The 19,748-nt window shown below is 50.7% G+C and overlaps 1 protein-coding gene and 1 long non-coding RNA gene across 4 annotated transcripts in view; one reads left to right on the forward strand and one right to left on the reverse strand.

The window, feature by feature from the left end:
• Positions 1 to 1,556: 1,556 nt before the first annotated feature.
• On the forward strand, positions 1,557 to 19,334 carry LOC139361248 (ATP-dependent 6-phosphofructokinase, platelet type-like). 3 transcript variants are annotated; one of them, XR_011618807.1, is made up of 6 exons: positions 1,557 to 3,765; positions 13,512 to 13,673; positions 15,395 to 15,456; positions 17,128 to 17,227; positions 18,327 to 18,429; positions 19,033 to 19,332. XR_011618807.1 is itself a non-coding variant. In XM_071089832.1 (5 exons), the coding sequence occupies exons 1-5, from the start codon at positions 3,619 to 3,621 to the stop codon at positions 19,118 to 19,120; spliced, it is 600 nt and encodes a 199-aa protein (XP_070945933.1). In that variant the 5' UTR covers positions 1,560 to 3,618; the 3' UTR covers positions 19,121 to 19,332. The 3 variants fall into 3 exon arrangements, 1 of the variants encoding a protein (XP_070945933.1); XR_011618808.1 differs by lacking the exon at positions 17,128 to 17,227 and having other exon boundaries at positions 1,559 to 3,765; positions 19,033 to 19,334; XM_071089832.1 differs by lacking the exon at positions 15,395 to 15,456 and having other exon boundaries at positions 1,560 to 3,765.
• LOC139361250 (uncharacterized) overlaps positions 13,505 to 19,748 on the reverse strand; it is a 39,680-nt gene continuing 33,436 nt past the window's right edge. The window contains exons 3-4 of the long non-coding RNA XR_011618809.1: positions 19,534 to 19,614; positions 13,505 to 14,242 (exon numbers count right to left, since the gene is read on the reverse strand). This is a non-coding gene — a long non-coding RNA (uncharacterized lncRNA). The remainder of the gene's footprint in view (positions 14,243 to 19,533; positions 19,615 to 19,748) is intronic.

Raw genomic sequence — 19,748 nt, forward strand, 5'->3', positions numbered from 1 at the left:
GGCCCACAGACAGCCTAGACTTGGCTGCCTCAGAACTCTGGTGGACGTTGCAAATGGCCCCACAGCGTTGCAGTGCACATTCTTCGGACAGAAAGAAGACGCTTGGAACTGTTCCCGGCACAAAGCCAGCACCCTGTGAACAGTGGCCACTGCTGTCGTGACTGAGTGCCGTCCAACTGGGGGCATTTGCTCTGCTCAGTTCACTTAATTGGGCCAGGAATGGGGTTGCCCTGCCTTCAACAAGTTTGACGGATTGAACGAGGACTCAGTCGATAATGTACTCTGTAAATATGCTCTCCCGGCTAGAGTGAGCAAAGCCCAGGGAGCGGGTGGTTTTTCAGTATTAGCCAGGTGTTTGTGGCGGGGCCAGCTGTGCGACTGCCAGAGCAAATGTGACCAGGAAGCCTCTGTCCCCCCAAGGTGGCCAGCGTTCCTGTTATACGTGCCGTAAGCAGAAGGTGGGCACTGCTGGGGAACTTGCTCATGTTCCTGTTTTCTGATTGGAAATTCAAGGTTTCTGAGCATCTTACATTGAATTTGTACATTGCTGAGACTGTACACATTTCAACACTTGTTTTTTTCTGCTTTTCGGATTTATACAACCTGGCATTTGGCCGTGGCTTCCAGGACAGGCTGGATGCAGAGTGAAGCCCTCTCCTCACTGTCAATGCCTGCCGATGTCTTTTTGTATAAACTTTGTATTTCTTGAGACTTTCAATTAGGTTTTTACATAACTAGACTTTTAAAATTGCCATGCACATAACTCTACCAGTTACAATCGTGAGCTAACATGGGTTTTTGGTTTTACTTTGATGAATGTTTAACATTTGCATCCTGGATGTGGGGGGTGGAGGTCATTTATCTGCTTTTCATTTCCTTCTTAGTTATACTTACCTGAAAGTCACTAAGGTGTGGAAGGCGTGGTACAGGGTAAACTGCAGGCCGCACTGTGGCACGGTGGACAAGAGGCACAGGCTGCAGTGGTGTGCACAGTGGATGAGAGAAAAGAGGAGAGACTTCCATCCTCGAGGGAAACACACAACAATTTAAAAAACTGATCATCTAGCTTACATGAGGTCCAATAAATTCAGTTTGCAAAGTTTAACTTCCAAGTTAATTTAGTAATTTTTCCCCTAAGTCATTAATTTAGTAGCTTACATTTAAATATATTTCTGTTGTCTAAAGCAAGTCATAAATTCTAAAATGAATGACTAAACATGTAACAATTTAGGCATACAGCACCTGAAGGCAAAGCCGCCAGTATGCTAAAACATTGGATATAGATGCTTTAAAAATATAATGTAGCATTCTTGCAGTGCATGTGCTGTTAGCATGTAACTTGGTGAGTAGTTTTGAGCTATGTTTGTAGGAATGTGTATCTTGAATACTTCAGGGCACCACTGCAGATGTGTGCGTGAGATGTATAAATACTGAATGTTCTTCTCCCTTCCCTTAAATGAAAAGCATTAGCTCCCTTTTATTTTTATTTTTAATTTTATTTTATTTTTTTTGAAGTGGACTCTTGCTCTTGTTGCCCAGACTGGAGTGCGGTGGCACAATCTCAGCCCACTGCAACTTCTGCTTCCCGGGTTGAAGTGATTCTCCTGTCTCAGCCGCCTGAGTAGCTGGGATTACAGGGACCTGCCACCATGCCCGGCTAATTCTTGTATTTTTATTAGAGATGGGGTTTTGCCATATTGGCCAGGCTGGTCTCAAACTCCTGACCTCAGGTGATCTGTCCACCCCGACCTCCCAAAGTGCTGGGATTACAGGCGTGAGCCACTGTGCCCGGCCAGCTCCCTTCAGTAATGATTTATACAGTTGTTTTTGCTTTTTGTTTTTTTGAGACGGGGTCTCACTCTGTCGCCCAAGCTGGAGTGCAGTGACGCAAATCTTGGCTGACTGCAGCCTTCACCTCCTGGGCTCAGGTGATCCTCCCACCTCAGCTTCCTGAGTAGCTGGGAATAGACACATGTCACCATGACCAGCTAATTTTTTTTTTTTTTTTAGTAGAGACTGGGTTTTGCCATGTTTTCCAGTCTGGTCTTGAGCTCCTGGGCTCAAGCGATCTGCCCGCCTCGGCCTCCCAAACTGCTAGGATTACAGGCGTGAGCACCACATCTGGCCCATTTTTTTTTTTTTCCTTACAGGATTAGAAGTCGACTTTCAGAAAACTCTTCAACCTTGTAAACTTGATTTTCTACAATAATATGCCTCTAGGATTAAAACAAGATGGAAACAAAGAAGTATGTGTGGACTGCAGTTAAAAGTTTTCAACACAACATAGTTTAGGAGAGTTGACATTTACAAAGAGCAGGAGGCCCGTTCAGTGCCTTCTAGGCATTGGGAACGGCGTTCTGTGGGCGACCCTAACGTGTGCGGTGTCCTGAGACGTGATCGTGGTGCTCACGCTTTTACCGAGGGCCTCCCGGGAGTACCAGAGGCTCTTCTCCTGCAGTCGGCCAGCCGGGCAGCAGCTGCTGGAGAAGGAACAAACAGTAAAAGACAGATGTACACGGTGTTATTATGGCAGAGAGGTTAAAACCAGGCTCACTTTGTACTCCCACTTTGTTCTTACAGTTTTAAAAAAACTAATAACGAAGTCCTTAAATATGTATTGCGTTTCAGGATTTTCAAGTAGTTGTGGCTGTGTCTGTCTCTCGCTCCCGTTCGGGTGCTCCCTGCGAAGAGAGCTCAGAGAGGCCACCTTTCCTTGTTGAGGTGACAGGGCCTGGAGAGGTGTGAACCCTGAGGTGGGGGGTTGACTGACTGGGGGGAGGCTGGGTCAGCGTGGGGATCCACCCCCACTCCACGTTCCTGTAGGGAATCCACAGTTCTAAGTCTTTGTGATATGGGTAAAATGAACCTGGAAGAGGTGTTATTTTTTCAGAAGTAAGTGCCATGCTATTTTTTCCTCATACTTCTCCGTGTTTAAGCAGCATTGAAAGATAAGGCACTAGTAGCATGTTGGTTTGGAAACAATCTTGTTGATTATTTTAAGTTGAATCTGATATTAAGGTTATCTGGTAACAGAAGTTTTCCTTTAACAACATGGAACTCTGTTGAATTTGTTGCCCCATTGGCTGAGCCGTCTGAAGTCAGTGCGGTGGCACCTGAAGAGTCGGCTTCCCCTTGGAGGAAGCCGCTGGATTGGCAAGAGGCACCGTCCTTGATTGAGGGAGTGAGGCGCCTTTGCAGGGACCCCACTGCGGTTCTCTCCTGCCCCTGCAGCTCTCTCCTGCCCCTGCAGCTCTCTCCTGCCCCCTGCTGGCTGGCCAAGCAGATACGCGACAGTGTGCTCAGCGTGAATGTTCACGGGGTAGGCCGAGGCTTTTGTTCCAGAAACATTGACTTCAGAAATGGCCGGCAGTGTGTGTTGAGCATGGCAAGAAAGACTTACGTGTGTCTTAAACCTCTTGAACAAAGCAAGTTGATGTTTCAAATGTATCTCGAAGGCTAATGACTTTGCTATGGTCAATATTCAGGAGAAAATAGGGTTTGATGAAATAGATAGGAGTGGCAAGTGAGGTGCTTGTGTCCCGTATGACTAAGCGATGTCCTGGCCGTTCCACACCACGGCCTCTGAGCAGCCAGCGTGCAGATACTGGATCAATTTAGATGGGACTCCTGGAGCTATCAGCCGTCCGGGAGAAGCAGGAGGAGTTCTGTGTGCCCATGATCATGGTTCCCGCTACTGTGTCCAACAACGTGCTGGGTTCCGATTTCAGCATCGGGGCAGACACAGCCCTGAACACTATCACCGACGTAAGTCCGTGTGCGCCCCGCCAGGTGACGCTGGCTGACTCTAACTTGTGGGCCCCGGCCCTTTTTATCTACCGAGGGCTAGAAACAGCCTTTTACAAATATCCTGAATGAGAGCTTCTCGTTATTTCGCCGCCCTCCCCCCCCCCCACGAAAAGTAGGATTTTAGACTCTGAACATTTTTGATCTCACTCCCAAAAAGTTTTATCGCCTCTTCTTCTGTGTGGCCACCGGCGGGGACGTAGCGTGGCCAAGACCCCGGGAGTGCCCGTGAGTACATACAGCGCTGAGGAGGGCTGGGCTGCAGTCTCCTGTGATTGCACCAGCATTAAAATCTGCTTTTTAAAAATTATTATTAATGCTGAGCCTAAATTTTCTTTGAGCCTCCAATACCCATTATGATGAACCCCTGCCTTGATGCTGAGGGTAGAAATGGAACTGAATATTTTGTAATTGTAGTCATTGTCCTGAATGCACCATTGCATTTGTTTTCTCTTTGGTCTTGGCTGTTGACTTCATTTTCCCCTTTGTAAAGTGGGGATGTTAAATTACATCTAAGGCAATATTGGGGCTAATTTTTTTGCCAAAAGACAATAATAAAACATAGAAATATATTCTTCTGTTTTTTGTTTTGTTTTGCTTTGTTTTCTTTGTTTTACTTTTCTTTGTGAGACAAGGTCTTACTCTGTCACCCAGGCTTGAGTGCAGTGGTGTGATCTCGGCTCACTGCAGCCTCGACCTCCTGGGCTCAGGTGATCCTCCCACCTCAGCCTCTCGAGTACCTGGGACCGCAGGCACGTGCCGCCATTTCCGGCTACAAGAAATACACGCCTACCCCACGTTTGTGTGTCACACTTGGTGATTCACGTGGGAGTCTGAAGATCCGTACCTAATGCAGGAAGTATTTCATTTTTAAAAAATTTGATGTCTAAAATTTTTCACGAATTCTCAAGTTTTAATTTTTCTTGTGCGACTTAGTTCTCACGAATATTTTTCAAAGTTTTCTATTTTGTTTTTGTTTTTTGTAAACCCTTGGCATGAAACTTATTTCTAGCGCTGGTAAATAAAAAAACAAGCTTTTAACATACAGCTCATATGGTAAGTAATGCTTAGCAGTCGTTTCTTGCTTTTCTGAGCGTCTTAAACTTTCTTCACTTCCTTTGTGAAGGAAACCTGTCCAGGTTTTCCCGTGTTCACTGGCTTTGGGGGCAACGTTCACCTTATTTTTGGCAGTCACTAATCTCTGACCTAGATGTTGCTTCTGCTCTGCTCTGCTGGTGATAGGCGTCACAGCTTTGCTGCTGCAGGGCTGGCCCGGCTCTGGGCCTACCTTCGTGCTGGGAATGTGAACATGAGTGTGTTTCACAGAGAGGATTCCAGCATGGCTTTCACTGCTCTTTCACCTGCTTTAGCTGGATTTTTGGGTCTGTGAAAGTTGGGTGTGCAATGGGAGGGATTGAAGCTTCTTTTTTCCCTAATTGTTACCTAATTGGAACTTACCCAGAGGGAATGGGTGGAGAATTTGAGAGCAGTCACTGCAATTAGATGAGCATCTGAAGATGTGGAACAAAGCTGGTGTTGATCACCCTGTGACTTTTTTATTTTCAAGTTTCCACACAAAGCATAGATCCTTGTGGTGTGTGATGTACACTTTCAGGCATGAAGAAAATCTCTCTTTAATTCCAGGGTCCTCCGCTATAAATAACCTTTTTTTTTTTTTTCAGATTGTAAATATGTAACAAACGTGTAGGGTCAAAATTTGAAAACCAAAATACGTGAGCCAAACACCCCGCAAATGATCAGTTCCACCCGCTTTGACTTCCCTTGGAGGGACTGTGTGATTTATTATGCGATTCTTTTAAATTCAGTTTTTCATTCATTCCAGTTTCTCAAAGCTAGGTTAAACAATTTCATTTTCTTTTCTTTTTTTTTTTTTTTTTTTTTTTTTTTTTGACAGGGCCTCTGTTTCCTGGGCTGGAGCGCAGTGGTGCAATCACGATTGACTGCAGCCTCGACCTCCCAGGCTTAGGCGATCCTCCCACCTCAGCTTCCTGAGTAGCTGGGACTACACGTGCTTGCCACCGTGTGTGGCTAATTTTTTGTATTTCTACAGAGACGAGGTCTCCCTGTGTTGCCCAGGCTGGTCTCAAACTTCTGGGCTCAAGCAGTCTCCCCGTCTTGGCCTCTCAAAGCCACAGGGGTTATAGGGATGAGCCACCGTGCTGGGCCTTAAGTTAACGGATTACAATAGAGAAAGAACTGGAGTGTGTAGTTAGTTGAGCCTCCCGTTGGCCAGGCACAGCCACCTTGGTAAGTGTATGTGTGTGTCCTCATTGCCCTTCTGATCCCGAGCTCCGAGGAATGAGGCTGTCTTGGGAGTGCTGTGGTTCTAGCCTCATGATGGGTGAGTGACGCCGGCTGATTGAGGTCACCCTGGCGAATGCTGCAGCTGCTCGGGAGCCGGGGCAGGGACGACAAAGCCGCTGAGGATCCCTCTGTGGACCCCTGAAGGGAAGAGGGGTCGAGATGTGAACATGGCAGCTGTTTTCTCCAGAGCCCTGTTTACTGATGGCCAAACAGGATGAATCCTGAGAAGGTTTGGATTTGGGTCTGAACTGGGCTCGCCTGGCTGTAGAACACAGGAGCTGGTGGCGAACTCAGGAAATGAGGGCGTGAGGCGACTTGACGTGGATGGCTCTGGGTCCCTCCAGCCACTGTCCTGAAGCCGTCGGAGCCTGAGGATGTGTGGGAGTGAGCGTCTCTTTCCTGTCTGGCCAACACCCTCTGTGACCCGTGACTCATGGCCCGGCCCTGGGCAGCATTTATGTTTGAGGTCTGCGGATGGCTCCAGTTGTTCAGTAAATTTGGTGATTCTCATTGGGGTGATTGTGCCCCAGGGAATGTTTGCGCCATCCAGGGAGGTTTCTGGTTAGAACTGGGAGAAGGGATGCTCCCAGCACCTGGGACTGGGGACAAGGGACGCTGCGAAAAGTCCCTCCAAGCACAAGGCGGGCTCCATAGCAGGAGTCTGGCTCAGGACGTGGCCATGTTGTGCTTCAGAAGCCCTGGGCGGATCTGATGTGGTGAAGTCGTCATCGTCACTCGTGATTTCCTTCTTGCCAGCATTGATGCTTAGCTGACGCCACAGCCCCTCAGAATCTATGTGGCGCTGGAGAGTGGGTCTTTCTGGCAAAACAGAATGAATGAAATACCTCAGAGCAGGTGTTACACATTCTCAGGATATGGCTGCAGGGAGTTTCGGTTGGACTCCTTTCACTCCTTAGTGCTGGCTGGTGCATTACTCTGTCCTGTAAGCTTGATCAGGTCACATCAGAAACAGTAGGTGCGTGCCACGCTGCTGTCAGGTTTCGCGAAGGTGGCGGTGACTACAGCCTTGTGAGTAATTCCTTGTCATAGTGGCCCCACTAAGGACCCAGGGGCCTGGCTGTGTTTGGTCTTGAGAGCTTTATGCTTTTCTGGGCAGGGTCTCTCCCCATCTTGAAGTCTTCCCTCCCCTTTTTTGGAGACTGAAGGAAGGAAAAGAGGAGCGACAGGGAAGAGGGGAGAGAGGATTTGCAGCAATGTGGCCATTCCCACAGATTTCAAGGTGGAGTTAAGGAGCCGAGACACCCCCACCTGCCCTCTTGTGTGCCTCAGGACCCTCCTGGCCCCAGGTCACCCACACCCTCTGGCTTCCAGCGAGAGCTTCTTGGAGAAGCAGCCAGCTCCCCGCGGCCAGTCTTGGTTAGTCCTGGGCTAGAGTATTCCACAGTAAAGGAGTGACATCACCTGTCTGAAGAGCATAAGGAGCCCCCCACGTGGTGTTGCTGACAGGGCCACATCCTGGGCACCAGGCCAGCCAATATCCCCAGATGAGTGTTTCTGGCTTGGAAGCAGGCTGGCATTTGGATTGAAGTCCTGCAAAAACTGCCATGGCCAGAGCCTGCAAGGCAGAGCCTGTACAGAGCAGCCCAAGAGCTGGGCATGTGCTGGGTCTGGGTGGACGTGGAGTACATGCCATGGGGCACGGGGGCCCCTGCTCACAGCTCACCTCGTGGTCACCCAGCACTGACCCACCCATCTTACCCTGCTACCCACCATGCTGTGAACTCACCTGCCACGCATCTGCACCCACTGTCCGAAGCCCTCGGCCCACACGGGCTCCTGGCCTTGGGATGCTTTGGGTTGCACCAGGGCTGCAGAGCCTGGCTCGCTCACTGTCCAACTCTCCTGGGGAGATGTGGGCCCCGCCTTGCATCCCAACAGTAGCATTTCTGCAGCAGATGTGGGGATATTCACAGTAAGAGGGACACGTCCAAGTCCATAAATAGTTGATTTTGCCACCAAGTGGATGACAAAAACACCTTGCTGTGTGGGGCCGCTTGGAGCTGGGAACAGTGGGCGTGTGGACCTGTCCTGCTGTTACCTTGGTTAACACCCTGAGGGTGGAGCCTGAAAAAGCCCGGTGTACACGGGCTCAAGAACCGCTCCCCTTTCTGACACCAGAGCCCATTTCCCAGTGGAACCTCAGAGCAGCAACTCAGGTTCTTGCTCGCCTGTGTGGCTTTGCGTGTGACTTCCCGCCGGAGAGCAGAGATGTGGCGTGGGGCTGAGTGTGGCCCACCGGTAATCCAGCTGCCCGCCTCCTTGCCTGCCTGCGCGTGGAGGCTGCCTCTGCACGATGAAGGCGGTCACTTAGTGTGGTCCTTACAGCTGTGTGCCCCATCCCACTGATCGTGGACTGCCTACAGAAAGCTACAGGACTGGCTTTGCCTTCAAACGTCCTGACCGCCCTGGCCTCCCTTACCCACGATGAGATGCCGAGAGCTGAGCTGTCCTGCTCGTGACTAACTTGCCGCTGCCTGCAAGCTGCTCTGCTGCCGGCCTCACACCCACCCTGCTGTGCTGCCTGCAGGCCTCCCCTTTCATGAGGACCTGGGCTGTGCCCAGGCAGTCCCCTGTGTTGCTAAGGCCTGTCCTGCTCCCACATGGCCTCCAGAGCTCCCCTTGGTCCCCTGACCCACATGAACCGGCTTCCCCTGATGACTCAGGTCCCTGCTGTCCCTTCCTGGACCTCAGTGGAGGCCCTGGGGCTGGCAGGTGAGCACCCAGCACCCCTGCTAACCGCTTGGCCCTGCTGCTTCAGGCTTACAAGAGCACGTGCGACGTGGCTGAGGCGCGAGGCCGCCACCGGGAGCTTTGCATCCCCCTGTGTGTGGTGCCGGCCACGATTAACAACAATGTCCCAGGCACAGAAATAAGCCTGGACACCGACACTGGCCTGACTGCTGTTGTCCAGGTAAGAGAACCCCATTTCCTCCCATTGCTTTCTTTATTTTATTTTAGCAATTTGTTTCTTCTGTGCTAAGAATGAGCCAGATTTATTATTACTCTTCCCCCCTCCCCCACCCTTTGTTAGCTTGGCTTTATGTCGGTCACACTGGCCAGAACAGGGTAAATTTTTTAGCTTCTCTGCCTTAGGGAGAACCTGTCTTTATTGATTAAAAGTGAGATGATATATCCAGTCCTTGGGGTCGTGTTTCTATCCCACCTAGACTAGGGGAGTTTTGAGCACCATTTCTCTGGAGCCGGCCTCTCCTGCCTGCGTTGAGTAGCGAGGCTGCAGGGCCAGCTGTGGGAGCCTGCAGGAAGGGGTTTGAGTGCCTGGTACGTACGAGCTCTGGGACAGAGGCGTGCCCACTGGGGGCCGCTGCCTGGAACCACAGCCTTCCTGGTGAGAGAGGTTCTTTAGAGAGCCGAGATCATGCCCTCCTGGGCAGGCAGTTTCACCAACATGTGCTTTGGGAGGAGGGGATTCTGCCGGTCATGGGCGTGGTGCTGACACCCGCATGGTGGCCCCTCCGGTCCCTGATAAGCTGACCCACCTCTATGGTCATGAGCTGGACATGAGGACCTGTGGGAGTTCCACAGGCCTTTGCTGCAGAGAGGGTCCTCACTCGGCTGCAGACAGGACAGTGGCCACCTTGGCATGTGGGGTCATGTCAGTGGATTGGCCGCCGGGTGTCTCCTGGAGAGCAGCCGCTGGCCTTTAGCTTAGATGTTCATGTGAAAACCAGCTCCGGAGTTTGCGGTGAAAACTCCCAGCCCTGTTGGAGACTCCTTAGTTCAGCTTGGCACAGAACCTCGGAAAACAGCAGTTCTGTTCCGGGTTCTTCCTTCAGAACAGAGTTCCAGTGCAGGGAAGGGAGCGGGAGGGGTCGTGAGGTCGGCTGCAGCCTCCTGTGCCTCCCACTCGAGTTGAGGGCCAGCTCTCTCCTGGGCTTCTCCCTGTCGCCTTCCCTGGTGCTGTGCTGGCCTGGCAGAGGCTGGCCCTGGCTCGTTCCCTGGACTTTCTTGGGCCCCCGCGCTTGACCCCTGTTCACTGAATGCCATTAGGGTCCAGCCATCGCTGGCTTCGCTCTCCTTTAGCACCTTGTAGATGTCCACACATGCTTCCACCCTCGCACCCGGCACGCAGCACAGCACTACCCCGGCCAGCGGCTGTGCTTTGCTGCAGGTCCCTTGCTGTAGCAGGGATGGGAGCCCCAACCCCTGCCCCGTCTGGCCACCGACTTCAGCAGAGGCTCGGCTGCCGTGAAGGATACCAGTCATGGGAAAACTGGCCTCCCTGCAGATTCACAGAGCAAGGTGGTTCTCACAGAGAAGTCAGTGGCTTTTTTCTACCTTAACACTGTAGCAAACGCCACCTTATCTTTCACCACCAATTGATATTTCTTAACACCCATGGAGCAAAGTGCTGGTGATGTTTGAACTGTAGCCTGGGGCTCTCGCTCCCATGGGACTCCTTGGGGAATTTCCTAGCAGGATCGTGTGTGCGCCCTTGCAGGGGGTTGTGTCTGCTGGGCACATCCCATTGTGTGGCAAGAATGGCTGAGGTCACAGGCTCTGCCTGACGAGTGCCACTCACAACTGCTGTCCACGCAGGGCCACGCTTGGGATTGGCCGCCTTCTTGTCAGTGCTACTTTGACTAATTGCCTGAGGCACGGCCGGAGTGACTTGCTATTTTTAGAAGCTAATTCAGGCTTCAGATGCCATCTAGGTAATGAGGAGAGAGTTCAGGAAAGCTGTATCTAAGCTCCAGCAAAGGCAGACTCTTCTGTCCCAGCTGTCACTGCATTTACACTCAGAGGAGCACACGGTTGGGGGCATGGCTCAGCTGTCAGGGCTCCACTGTTCCACACACCCACAGCTGCAGCCTGGCGGGACCAGAACTCAGACACGTTTGGGCACAAATCAGCCTCTTGGGAGAGCTGCTTTGCCTGCAGAATTCTTTTGCCATTAAGCAGCTGTCATTCTTTGAATGAGTGACAGTAATTCCCCACCTCAGGGTGGGCTGTGGGGGAGACTCAGTTGGAAAAATAACCCATGAGGCTTTGTGCCTCTGGAGGTCCTGATGCCCCACCCACATTTTCCTTCCCATGCCCGGGATGCTCTAAGACAAAGGGCAAATCTGAAAGCCTTACTGCATCTTAAGTCTTAGATCACAATGAGAGAGAGACCCAGTACAGGTGGAAGAGTGGAACCCTCAGAATTCTGCACTGGCCCTTCAAGAAGGCAGTTACAGGTTCTTTGGACCCTTGACGGGTTTCTGTCCTCTGTCCTTCCTAAGCACAAAGACGGGAATTCTTCCCATTGCCTGTTTCTCTCCCCATCTCGGCTTCTACACAATGCAAAGTGGCCCTCTAACTAGAGCCCGTGTTCAGTTTTGAATACATCAACCAATTATTTTGGGAGGAAAAGAATCTTCCAGAGAAACGAAGTATAGGTTGGAATGGTTTAATCAAGCCTGTGTTTATTCAACAAAGTGTGCTTTGAAATTTCATTCGAAGTACTCAAGTGAAAATTTCCCGTGGGTGTTAAACTTTAGTGAACAGACTCTCATGTGGCTCCTAGTCTCAAGCCCACACCCCCACTTCATCCTTTTACTCTTGGCTGAGTCCCACGGAGGCCGGTTAGGGAATCCTGCAGGATCAGCCCTTGACCCAGATGGACGGACGGACGGCTGGATAGACGGACAGATGGCTGGCTGGCTGGGGAATACTGTGCTTGTGTCATTCAGAGACAAGCATTTCTTGAGCGCCTTCTGTGGGGGGCTCGGCCGGGTCCTGCTGATGGTGCAGTGGTGTAAGCCCAGCCCACAGTTCCTGCCCTCATGGAATGTGCAGCCTAGTGAGGACTGCAAGTCACATAACCACGAGGTAACTGCAGGGAGAGACACTGGGGTGATTTCTATGAAGAGAGGACATGGGGTGCCCCGAGAGCCCCTGACAGGGAACTTTGTGGTCCTAGAAACCAGGTGACGTTTTCCTAAGGAAATGGCATTTCCCTCTGGGTCAGAGCTGAGGAAGGTGCCTGTGTGTGTCCCGTGGCCGCTGTGACCCTGACCACACACCTGGGGCTGGAAAATAATCGTCACTCTCCCACAGCTCTGGAGGGCGGGAGCCGTGGGCTGAGGCCAGAGTGTGTGCTCCAGGAGAGTCCCTCGTGGCCCATTCAGGTGCCCAGAGCCCCGGGCCTTGCACGCCTTGTTCCCTGGCACCGCCTCCTCGCATGTGGGTGTGCAGCATCCTACTCCAGGGCCTCTGCACCCCTCATCTGCCGATGCAGGTGGTGGCACTTAGGGCCCACCTGGGTAGTCCTCAGGATTCACCTTTATCACCGCATGAGGGAACATTCCCAGGTTCCAGGCATTCGGACCGGGATTCCTTTGGGGGCTGCTCTCCCGCCCACCACTGTGCCTGAATGTGATGCACATAGGGCCAGCATATGCAGAGGCCCCAGGAGGACCTGGGGTGGCTGGAGCTAGAGCCGGACCTGGTGTCAGAAGTGGGCGGGGCCAGGGATTCCAGAGAAAGGCTTAACGTGTACTTGAAGTGAGCAAAGGGTTTTGAATGAACCAAGAACTGGATCAGATTTATGCTTTTTATATAGATGGGTCTCCAGTCTGTGTGAACAGATTGGAGGGGGCCAGGGTGGGAGCTGAGGCCCAGGCAGAGGCTTTGCAGAGTGCCAGGAGAGGGCGCTGTAGCCCGGACTGAAGTGTGGGTGGGAAGGCGGCAGATGCATTTCTCTGCTGTTTTTCTCCCTGCTGAGCTTGGGTCCTCGTGGAGGGCGGATGGCAGACATTTCACTCTGGGACCTCATGCCTATGCATCCGAAAGACCCCCAGGCGCCTGGGTGTAAGAACCATCATCTGCCTTGGAGTAGAGTTTCTATAAATGTAACATTCACCGATGGATGGAAGACGGCCACAACTCTAAAATCACAGGGAGCTTTTCAGAAGAAAATAGAATAGCACAGCTGTTCCCATGGACAAAGCTGGCAGGTGACAGCCCCCTAACTTCTCAGCTCACACCTAACGGTGTCCGTGTCTGGTGAAAGCTGCTTCAGCAGGGACAGTCGAAGAGCAGCATGGAGTGAGTTGGCTTGTGGGGTCGTCTTTTCAGTCTCCTCCTATGGGGCCTGGGAGAAGGGAGCGGCAGATGGCCAGGTCCCCACCACAGGTCATCGAGGTCACCTCCAGGTGGCTGGCGGGGGGGGTGGGGGGCATGTTCACATCCACTCCGAGGCACATCCCGGCTGCTGCACATCCTTCACCCCTGTGCGATGCTGGGACCGCATGCTCAGGCGCGGTGTGGGGCCTTGCTGCACTCACTGGTAGGGGAGCTCTGGGATGGTGGGTGCACCCTGGCCCTGGGCTGGAGCGACTGATCTCTTCTCTGACCAGACCTGCGACCGCATCAAGCAGTCCGCCAGCGGAACCAAGCGGCGCGTGTTCATCAAGACCATGGGCGGCTACTGTGGCTACCTGGCCAACATGGGGGGGATCGCAGCCGGAGCCGATGCCGCATACATTTTCGAAGAGCCCTTCGACATTGAGGATCTGCAGGTAGGTGACGGGGCTGGCCTCAGGGGACTGTCCCCTTGGGATCCTCTCGGTGCTGCGGAGCAAATCATCGTGTCTAGGGTGGTTTGCTTTTCGAGGGGGCATGCAGACGGAGGTGCTACCGAACACGCCACGCTTGATGCCCTTTGCATCGACCAGGTGCCTCTCCCGAGTGTCAGGTGATGGCGGACGTGCCTGGTTGAGGACACCTAGTCTCTTGTGTGAAACATAAGCTTGTTTTTTTGATGTAGTCTGTTGTGTAATGTTTTCTCTCTTCTGTCACAAACGATTTGAGTGCCTCCACTGACAGTCACCACCCACGTCTGTGACTGGCTCTGGAGCTGGCTGCAGCTTCTTTTAAGTCTTGAGGACTCTGATGCTGCATCTGCCTCTAAACTGACACAGACACGGCCGTGGTTTCTTGGCATCTGTGGCTCTTTTAGGGAAGGGTGTCGCCGACCCCGGGGTCTGCCCCTGCTTCGACGGCACAGCAGAATCCAGGCCTGGACCCTGCAGTGTTCAAAGTTGCTAAACTCCATGCAGGAGGACAGGCCTTGGCAGATAAAATGCAACTGAACAATTGTCTTTAGTTAGTTATATAAATAAATATATGTTATATATTGCTCTGTCACCCAGGCTGGAGTGCAGTGGCGCGATCTTGGCTCACTGCAACCTCCGACTCCCAGGTTCAAGCCATTCTCCTGCCTCAGCCTCCCGAGTAGTTGGGATTACAGGCGCATGCCACCATGCCCACCTAATTTTTGTATTTTTAATAGAGTTGGGGTTTCACCATGTTGGTCAGGCTGGTCTTGAACTCCTGACCTCGTGATCTGCCCACCTTGGCCTTCCAAAGTGCTGGGATTATAGGCGTGAGCCATCGTGCCCGGCACCGTTGTCTTTTAAAAAGTTAGGATGTTACTTGTTTCTGAGCCAAATAGATCAAGTAAAAAGGGCCTTGGTGTTGTCACTAATTATGTGACATGTGAATCATGAATTTCTTCACTGTGTCAAAGTGACTACTTGTGGAGTCGTTCACTGCATTGTGATGTTTCTGTCAGCAGTGGGTCCCATAAGATGATAATGGAGCTGCCCCAAACAGGTGTACTGTTTTTTTAATCTTTTATAAAATTTATATATATATATATATATATATTTTTTTTTTTTTTTTTTTTTTTTTTGAGACGAAGTCTTGCTCTGTCGCCCAGGCTGGAGTGCAGTGGCCGGATCTCAGCTCACTGCAAGCTCTGCCTCCCGGGTTCACGCCATTCTTCTGCCTCAGCCTCCCGAGTAGCTGGGACTATAGGCGCCCGCCATCTCGCCCGGCTAGTTTTTTGTATTTTTTAGTAGAGATGGGGTTTTGCTCTTTTCCGCTGAGAGCGCCGAGTAGAACATTGTCATGAAAATAAATAAGGGGCAATAGAGCCGTGAAGGAGCGCTAGGCCAATCACGGAATTATCGTCTTCAGAGGGACCCTGTTGATTCTGGAAGGCATTTCTAGTGGCCGCCATGAGGGCTGCTCACCGTGCCCTGCGCTCAGCATTCATCGCTGCAGACGTGCTCTCCCCGCCTGGGGGAGGCTCCCCGAGACCTGAGCCGTGAGAGCTTGCAACCTCCTTGGCCACACTCACCGCCACACTTGGTTGGCACTTCCCGCCCTGTAGGGCCTGGCACACAGTGGGTGCTTAGCATAAGTTTATTGTCTGATTAACAAAATACTCTTCCAGTCCAATGTGGAGCACCTGACGGAGAAAATAAAGACCACCATCCATAGGGGCCTTGTGCTCAGGTGAGTGAGAGACCAGGGCTGATCTTACGGTCACTGTCACACTGCGGTTCTTAGGTTCTGGTGACTTTGGGCTGGATGAGTGGTCATTTCTTTGCCGCTGGAGTGCACTACACACTGGGCATATGCAGAAGAGAGTTGTGGTGCATTGCTCTAAAGACTTTCTTGCATTTAGACAACTAAAACTTTTGCTTTATAGTCTTACTCTATTAGATATCTCGCAATCATTTCTCTAACACCTGATGTTTATGAAGGAAGAAGGAAATACAGTCATCCCTCTTAGCCTCAGGGAATGTGTCCCAAGACTCCAGTGGGTACCTGGACCTGGGGATAGTACCCGCCCCCTGTATACATGAGGGGGTGGGTGCTGATAACCATCTGATAACCAAGGCGGCTACTGAGTGACTCAGGGGCAGGAGGCACAGACAGCATGGAGACTTTAGGGCACAGGGATGATTCACGTTCTGGGTGGGACAGCAAGGCAGCACAAGATTTCATGACTCCCTGTTAGCCGGGCTTAGGTGAAATCGACATCCTGGGTCGGTTTGTTGTGTCGCATATGTTGTCACTATACAACAAAATAATCTGGAGTATACGCATACTCCCAGTTAGCTGGGAGACTTTTTTTTTTTGAGACAGTCTTGCTCTGTTGCCCAGGCTGGAGTGCAGTGGTGCAATCCTGGCTCACTGCAACCTCCACCTTCCAGGTTCAAGAGATTCTGCTGCCTCAGCCTTCCGAGTAGATGGGTGTACAGGCGCCCACTACAACGCCCAACCAATTTTTGTATGTTCAGTAGAGATGGAGTTTCACCACGTTGGCCAGGCTGGTCTCAAACTCCTGACCTCAGGTGATTCGCCCACCTTAGCCTCCCAGCATGCCAGGATTACAGGCGTGATCCCCACCGTGCCCAGCCAAAACTTCTAAACTTTTAAGTCATGCCAAACAGCAGCAGCTTTAGGCTTCTTTTGTTGGTGAGGTTTGAGTAATGGGGATTTTAAGGGAACTGTCAGCTTTCATGAAAACAGTGACACCCCCATCACTTGGAAATGCTTATTCAAACTAAACACGGCATCAGGTTAAAAACTGGAGCGTCCTAAGATTTAAAATGGATTATCAGACATGTAAGATACTTGACACTCACCCTCAAATCAGAATGACCTGGAATAAGCTGCATGCGGGCACACGCATGTTATGAGTTGAGCCTGGGACACAGCGGTCCAGGATTCCTAACTCCCACACACTCCTCCTTCACCACCTCCTATTCTTTATACTTTTAAACCAGAGCCCGTGAACTTATTTCAGAGAGCTCATGAATCCCCTGAAATGATGAAATAGTAGGCGTCTGTGTGACTTTGTCAAAGAATCCACAACGGTTATCAGATTCTTAAAGCTGTGACCCATCCCCACCCCAGATGAGTTTACGAAATCTTGATTTAAGATTTTAAAATATTGGAGATGGTTAGTTGACTCGTTCCATTTATTAAAACCCTTCTCTTACTGGGCAGGGGGGAACACTTGATACTTTTGCTTAACAGGCTGAGTTCAGGCTACAGGAATCACAGATTTCGTTTTGTTCTGTTCCAGCTATCCCTAAAGACTTAGAAACAAAAACATGAATTCATTCAAAGTGTTACTGTATAACTGATATTTCATATGACTCTAACCACCAACAGGGTAGGACACCTTCTCCATTTGATAGAAACTTGGGAACCAAAATCTCTGCCAGAGCTATGGAGTGGATCACTGCAAAACTCAAGGAGGCCCAGGGCAGAGGTAAGGGGTCCGGGGAGGGAGGCCATCTGCCTTGGTGAAAATGCTGTCCTATCGGGGAGAAGTAGGCTGCTGGTTCCTTCTTCAGTTCAGTACCGAGCTGTGTGTGATGTTCTAACTCCTGCTGGTCTCTGAGCATTGCTATTTAACCAATCTTGGATTCCTGGGTGTGCATGACATGTTCTCTCTTATCACTGCTAGATTCAACGTGAAGTTCTTTTGTGCAGGCTTTTTGCTCTGGAAATCCTGAGCATCAGCCCACAGTTTCCCTCACAGTTGAAGTGGGGCCTTCTATTTTTTGGATGTTTGGTAGGACAACCTCCTTGTGACTCCATCCATCAGAACTTCCAGTTTTGAGGAAGATTTGGCTGCTGAATGAATTGTTCGTGTTTGTAGAACTATGCATGTTTTTCCTTAAATCAGTTTTGTAACTTACATATTCTAACAATCTTTAGATAAGCTGAAAAGTTTCAGAAAACATGACACATTACTCTTGTTAATGGTTCCAACATGGCTGGTCCCTACTCATTCCTGAGTGGTTATTTGTGCCAGCATCTTTCTCACCCCCACCCCCCTCAGCTTTCTTCAGTCATACCAGACGTGTGCTTTTATTAGGGCAAACCATTATCACTGCCAATGTCCGAGTTAGAAGAATGACAGTCTACAAAAAACAGTGATGTGAATAGTTTCAATCGGTTTGTCTTTTTGAAGAACTGACTGATTCTTTCTACATCCATTTTCTCTTGCTAATTTAGCTACGGATGCTTCTCGTGCCTCAGTGTGTGTATATGTGAGCATCAATTTCTTATTAGTGTTTTGCCATAATTTAAGGTAATTTCCTTATTCCACTATTTAGTGAAAAATTCTCTCCACTGAGAGAAAAAACAAAAGCTGCTTTCCAGGAAGCCATCAGGGTGATCCCACAAGAGCAGAGCTGTGCAAGCCCAGGCCGGGCGCTGGCCACACTGCACAGCTGTTCTCAGCCTCCCCCAGGCTTCCAGGCCAGGTTCAGCACAGTGCCCAGGAATCTCTCCCCGTGATTCTGCTCCCCCAGCTGCCCATGGGACAGGGCAGTGTTAATCTGTTTTTAAACCTTTTATAGGAAAAACATTGACCACCGATGATCCCGTTTGTGTGCTGGGAATCAGCAAAAGAAATGTTATTTTTCAACCTGTGGCAGAGCTGAAGAACCAAATGGATTTTGAGTAAGTCGGGGTCTTATTGCCTTAGCAAACCCAGCCAATGTGAGTACAGGACAGGGGAATGGCCATTGCTGTTGCGTTCGGCAACTCATTCAGGGGTTTGAGGAACTAGCTTTGCTGAAGCTCAGTTAAAAAATACTAGGTCTTGGCCAGGCATGGTGGCTCATGCCTAAGATCCCAGCACTTTGGGAGGCCTAGGTGGGTGGATCACTAGGTCAAGAGATTGAGACCAGCCTGGCCCACATGGTGAAACCCCGTCTCTACTAAAAATACAAAAAGTAGCCGGGCGTGGTGGCGCACACCTGGAGTCCCAGCTACTCAGGAAGCTGAGGCAGGAGAAACCGCTTGAACCTGGGAGGCAGAGGTTGCAGTGAGCTGAGATTGCACCACTGCTCTACAGCCTGGTGACAGAGCAACAAACTACCACTAGGTCTTTGGGAAGAATTTTTAGAAATATAAAAACAATGGTTTTGTTTGATCTTGAAATTGGCTTTATCATCTAGTTGATTCAGCCGACCCTACAACCCCTGTGTTTCTGGCAAGACCACTCACTGTGCTGGCCGTGGCATCTCCCAGCCTCACTGCTGTCCCCCCTTCCCTCAACAGGCACAGGATTCCCAAAGAACGGTGGTGGCTCAAGCTGCGGCCCCTCATGAAGATCCTGGCCAAGTACAAGGCCAGCTACAACGTGTGAGACTCAGGCCGGCTAGAGCACGTGCAGCCCTGTAGCCTCTGATCCAGTCCCACCTGCACGTGCCTGCAACCTGGACTCACCGTGGACCATCTGCTTTTGTAATACTTAAGTTATTGATCAGCACTTTAGGTTTTAATGTCAATACCTGCATAATCAGTGAGCACCTGTCACCGCCCGTGTGCCCCACCAGCTCCAGTGCGTGCTGTCTGTGGACTGTCTCATGCTTTCAGATGTGCGTATTAAACATTTGCCTACAACTCCAAGTAGGGTGGCTACTAAGGGTTTTCTCAGCAGTTTTGTGGGCAAAGATTATCAAAATATTTTTATAGGGATCACTGAACTATGCGCAAGTCATAAAAGGAGAACAAAGCTAGTAGTTTACACAGGCCAAGGGGAATGCCATGTTTACTTACTGTTACATATTTGTCACGTGTCAGTTTCCATCCACAGCAGCAGGCCAGGACCCTGGGCCTGGACCCCAGGCTCCTGCTCTCCTTAGAAAGTAAAAGAGAACACATGAATCTTATCTACTCAGCCTTCTTGATTGCAATCCTAGCTGCATGTTAAAACCACCACGGTGGGGGTTTGAAAAATCTGATAGCCAGCTTCTCGTCCAGTCCAAGCCACG

Source organism: Macaca nemestrina, unplaced genomic scaffold, assembly GCF_043159975.1.
Source record: "Macaca nemestrina isolate mMacNem1 unplaced genomic scaffold, mMacNem.hap1 Scaffold_118, whole genome shotgun sequence".
NCBI classification, from domain to species: Eukaryota; Metazoa; Chordata; class Mammalia; order Primates; family Cercopithecidae; genus Macaca; species Macaca nemestrina.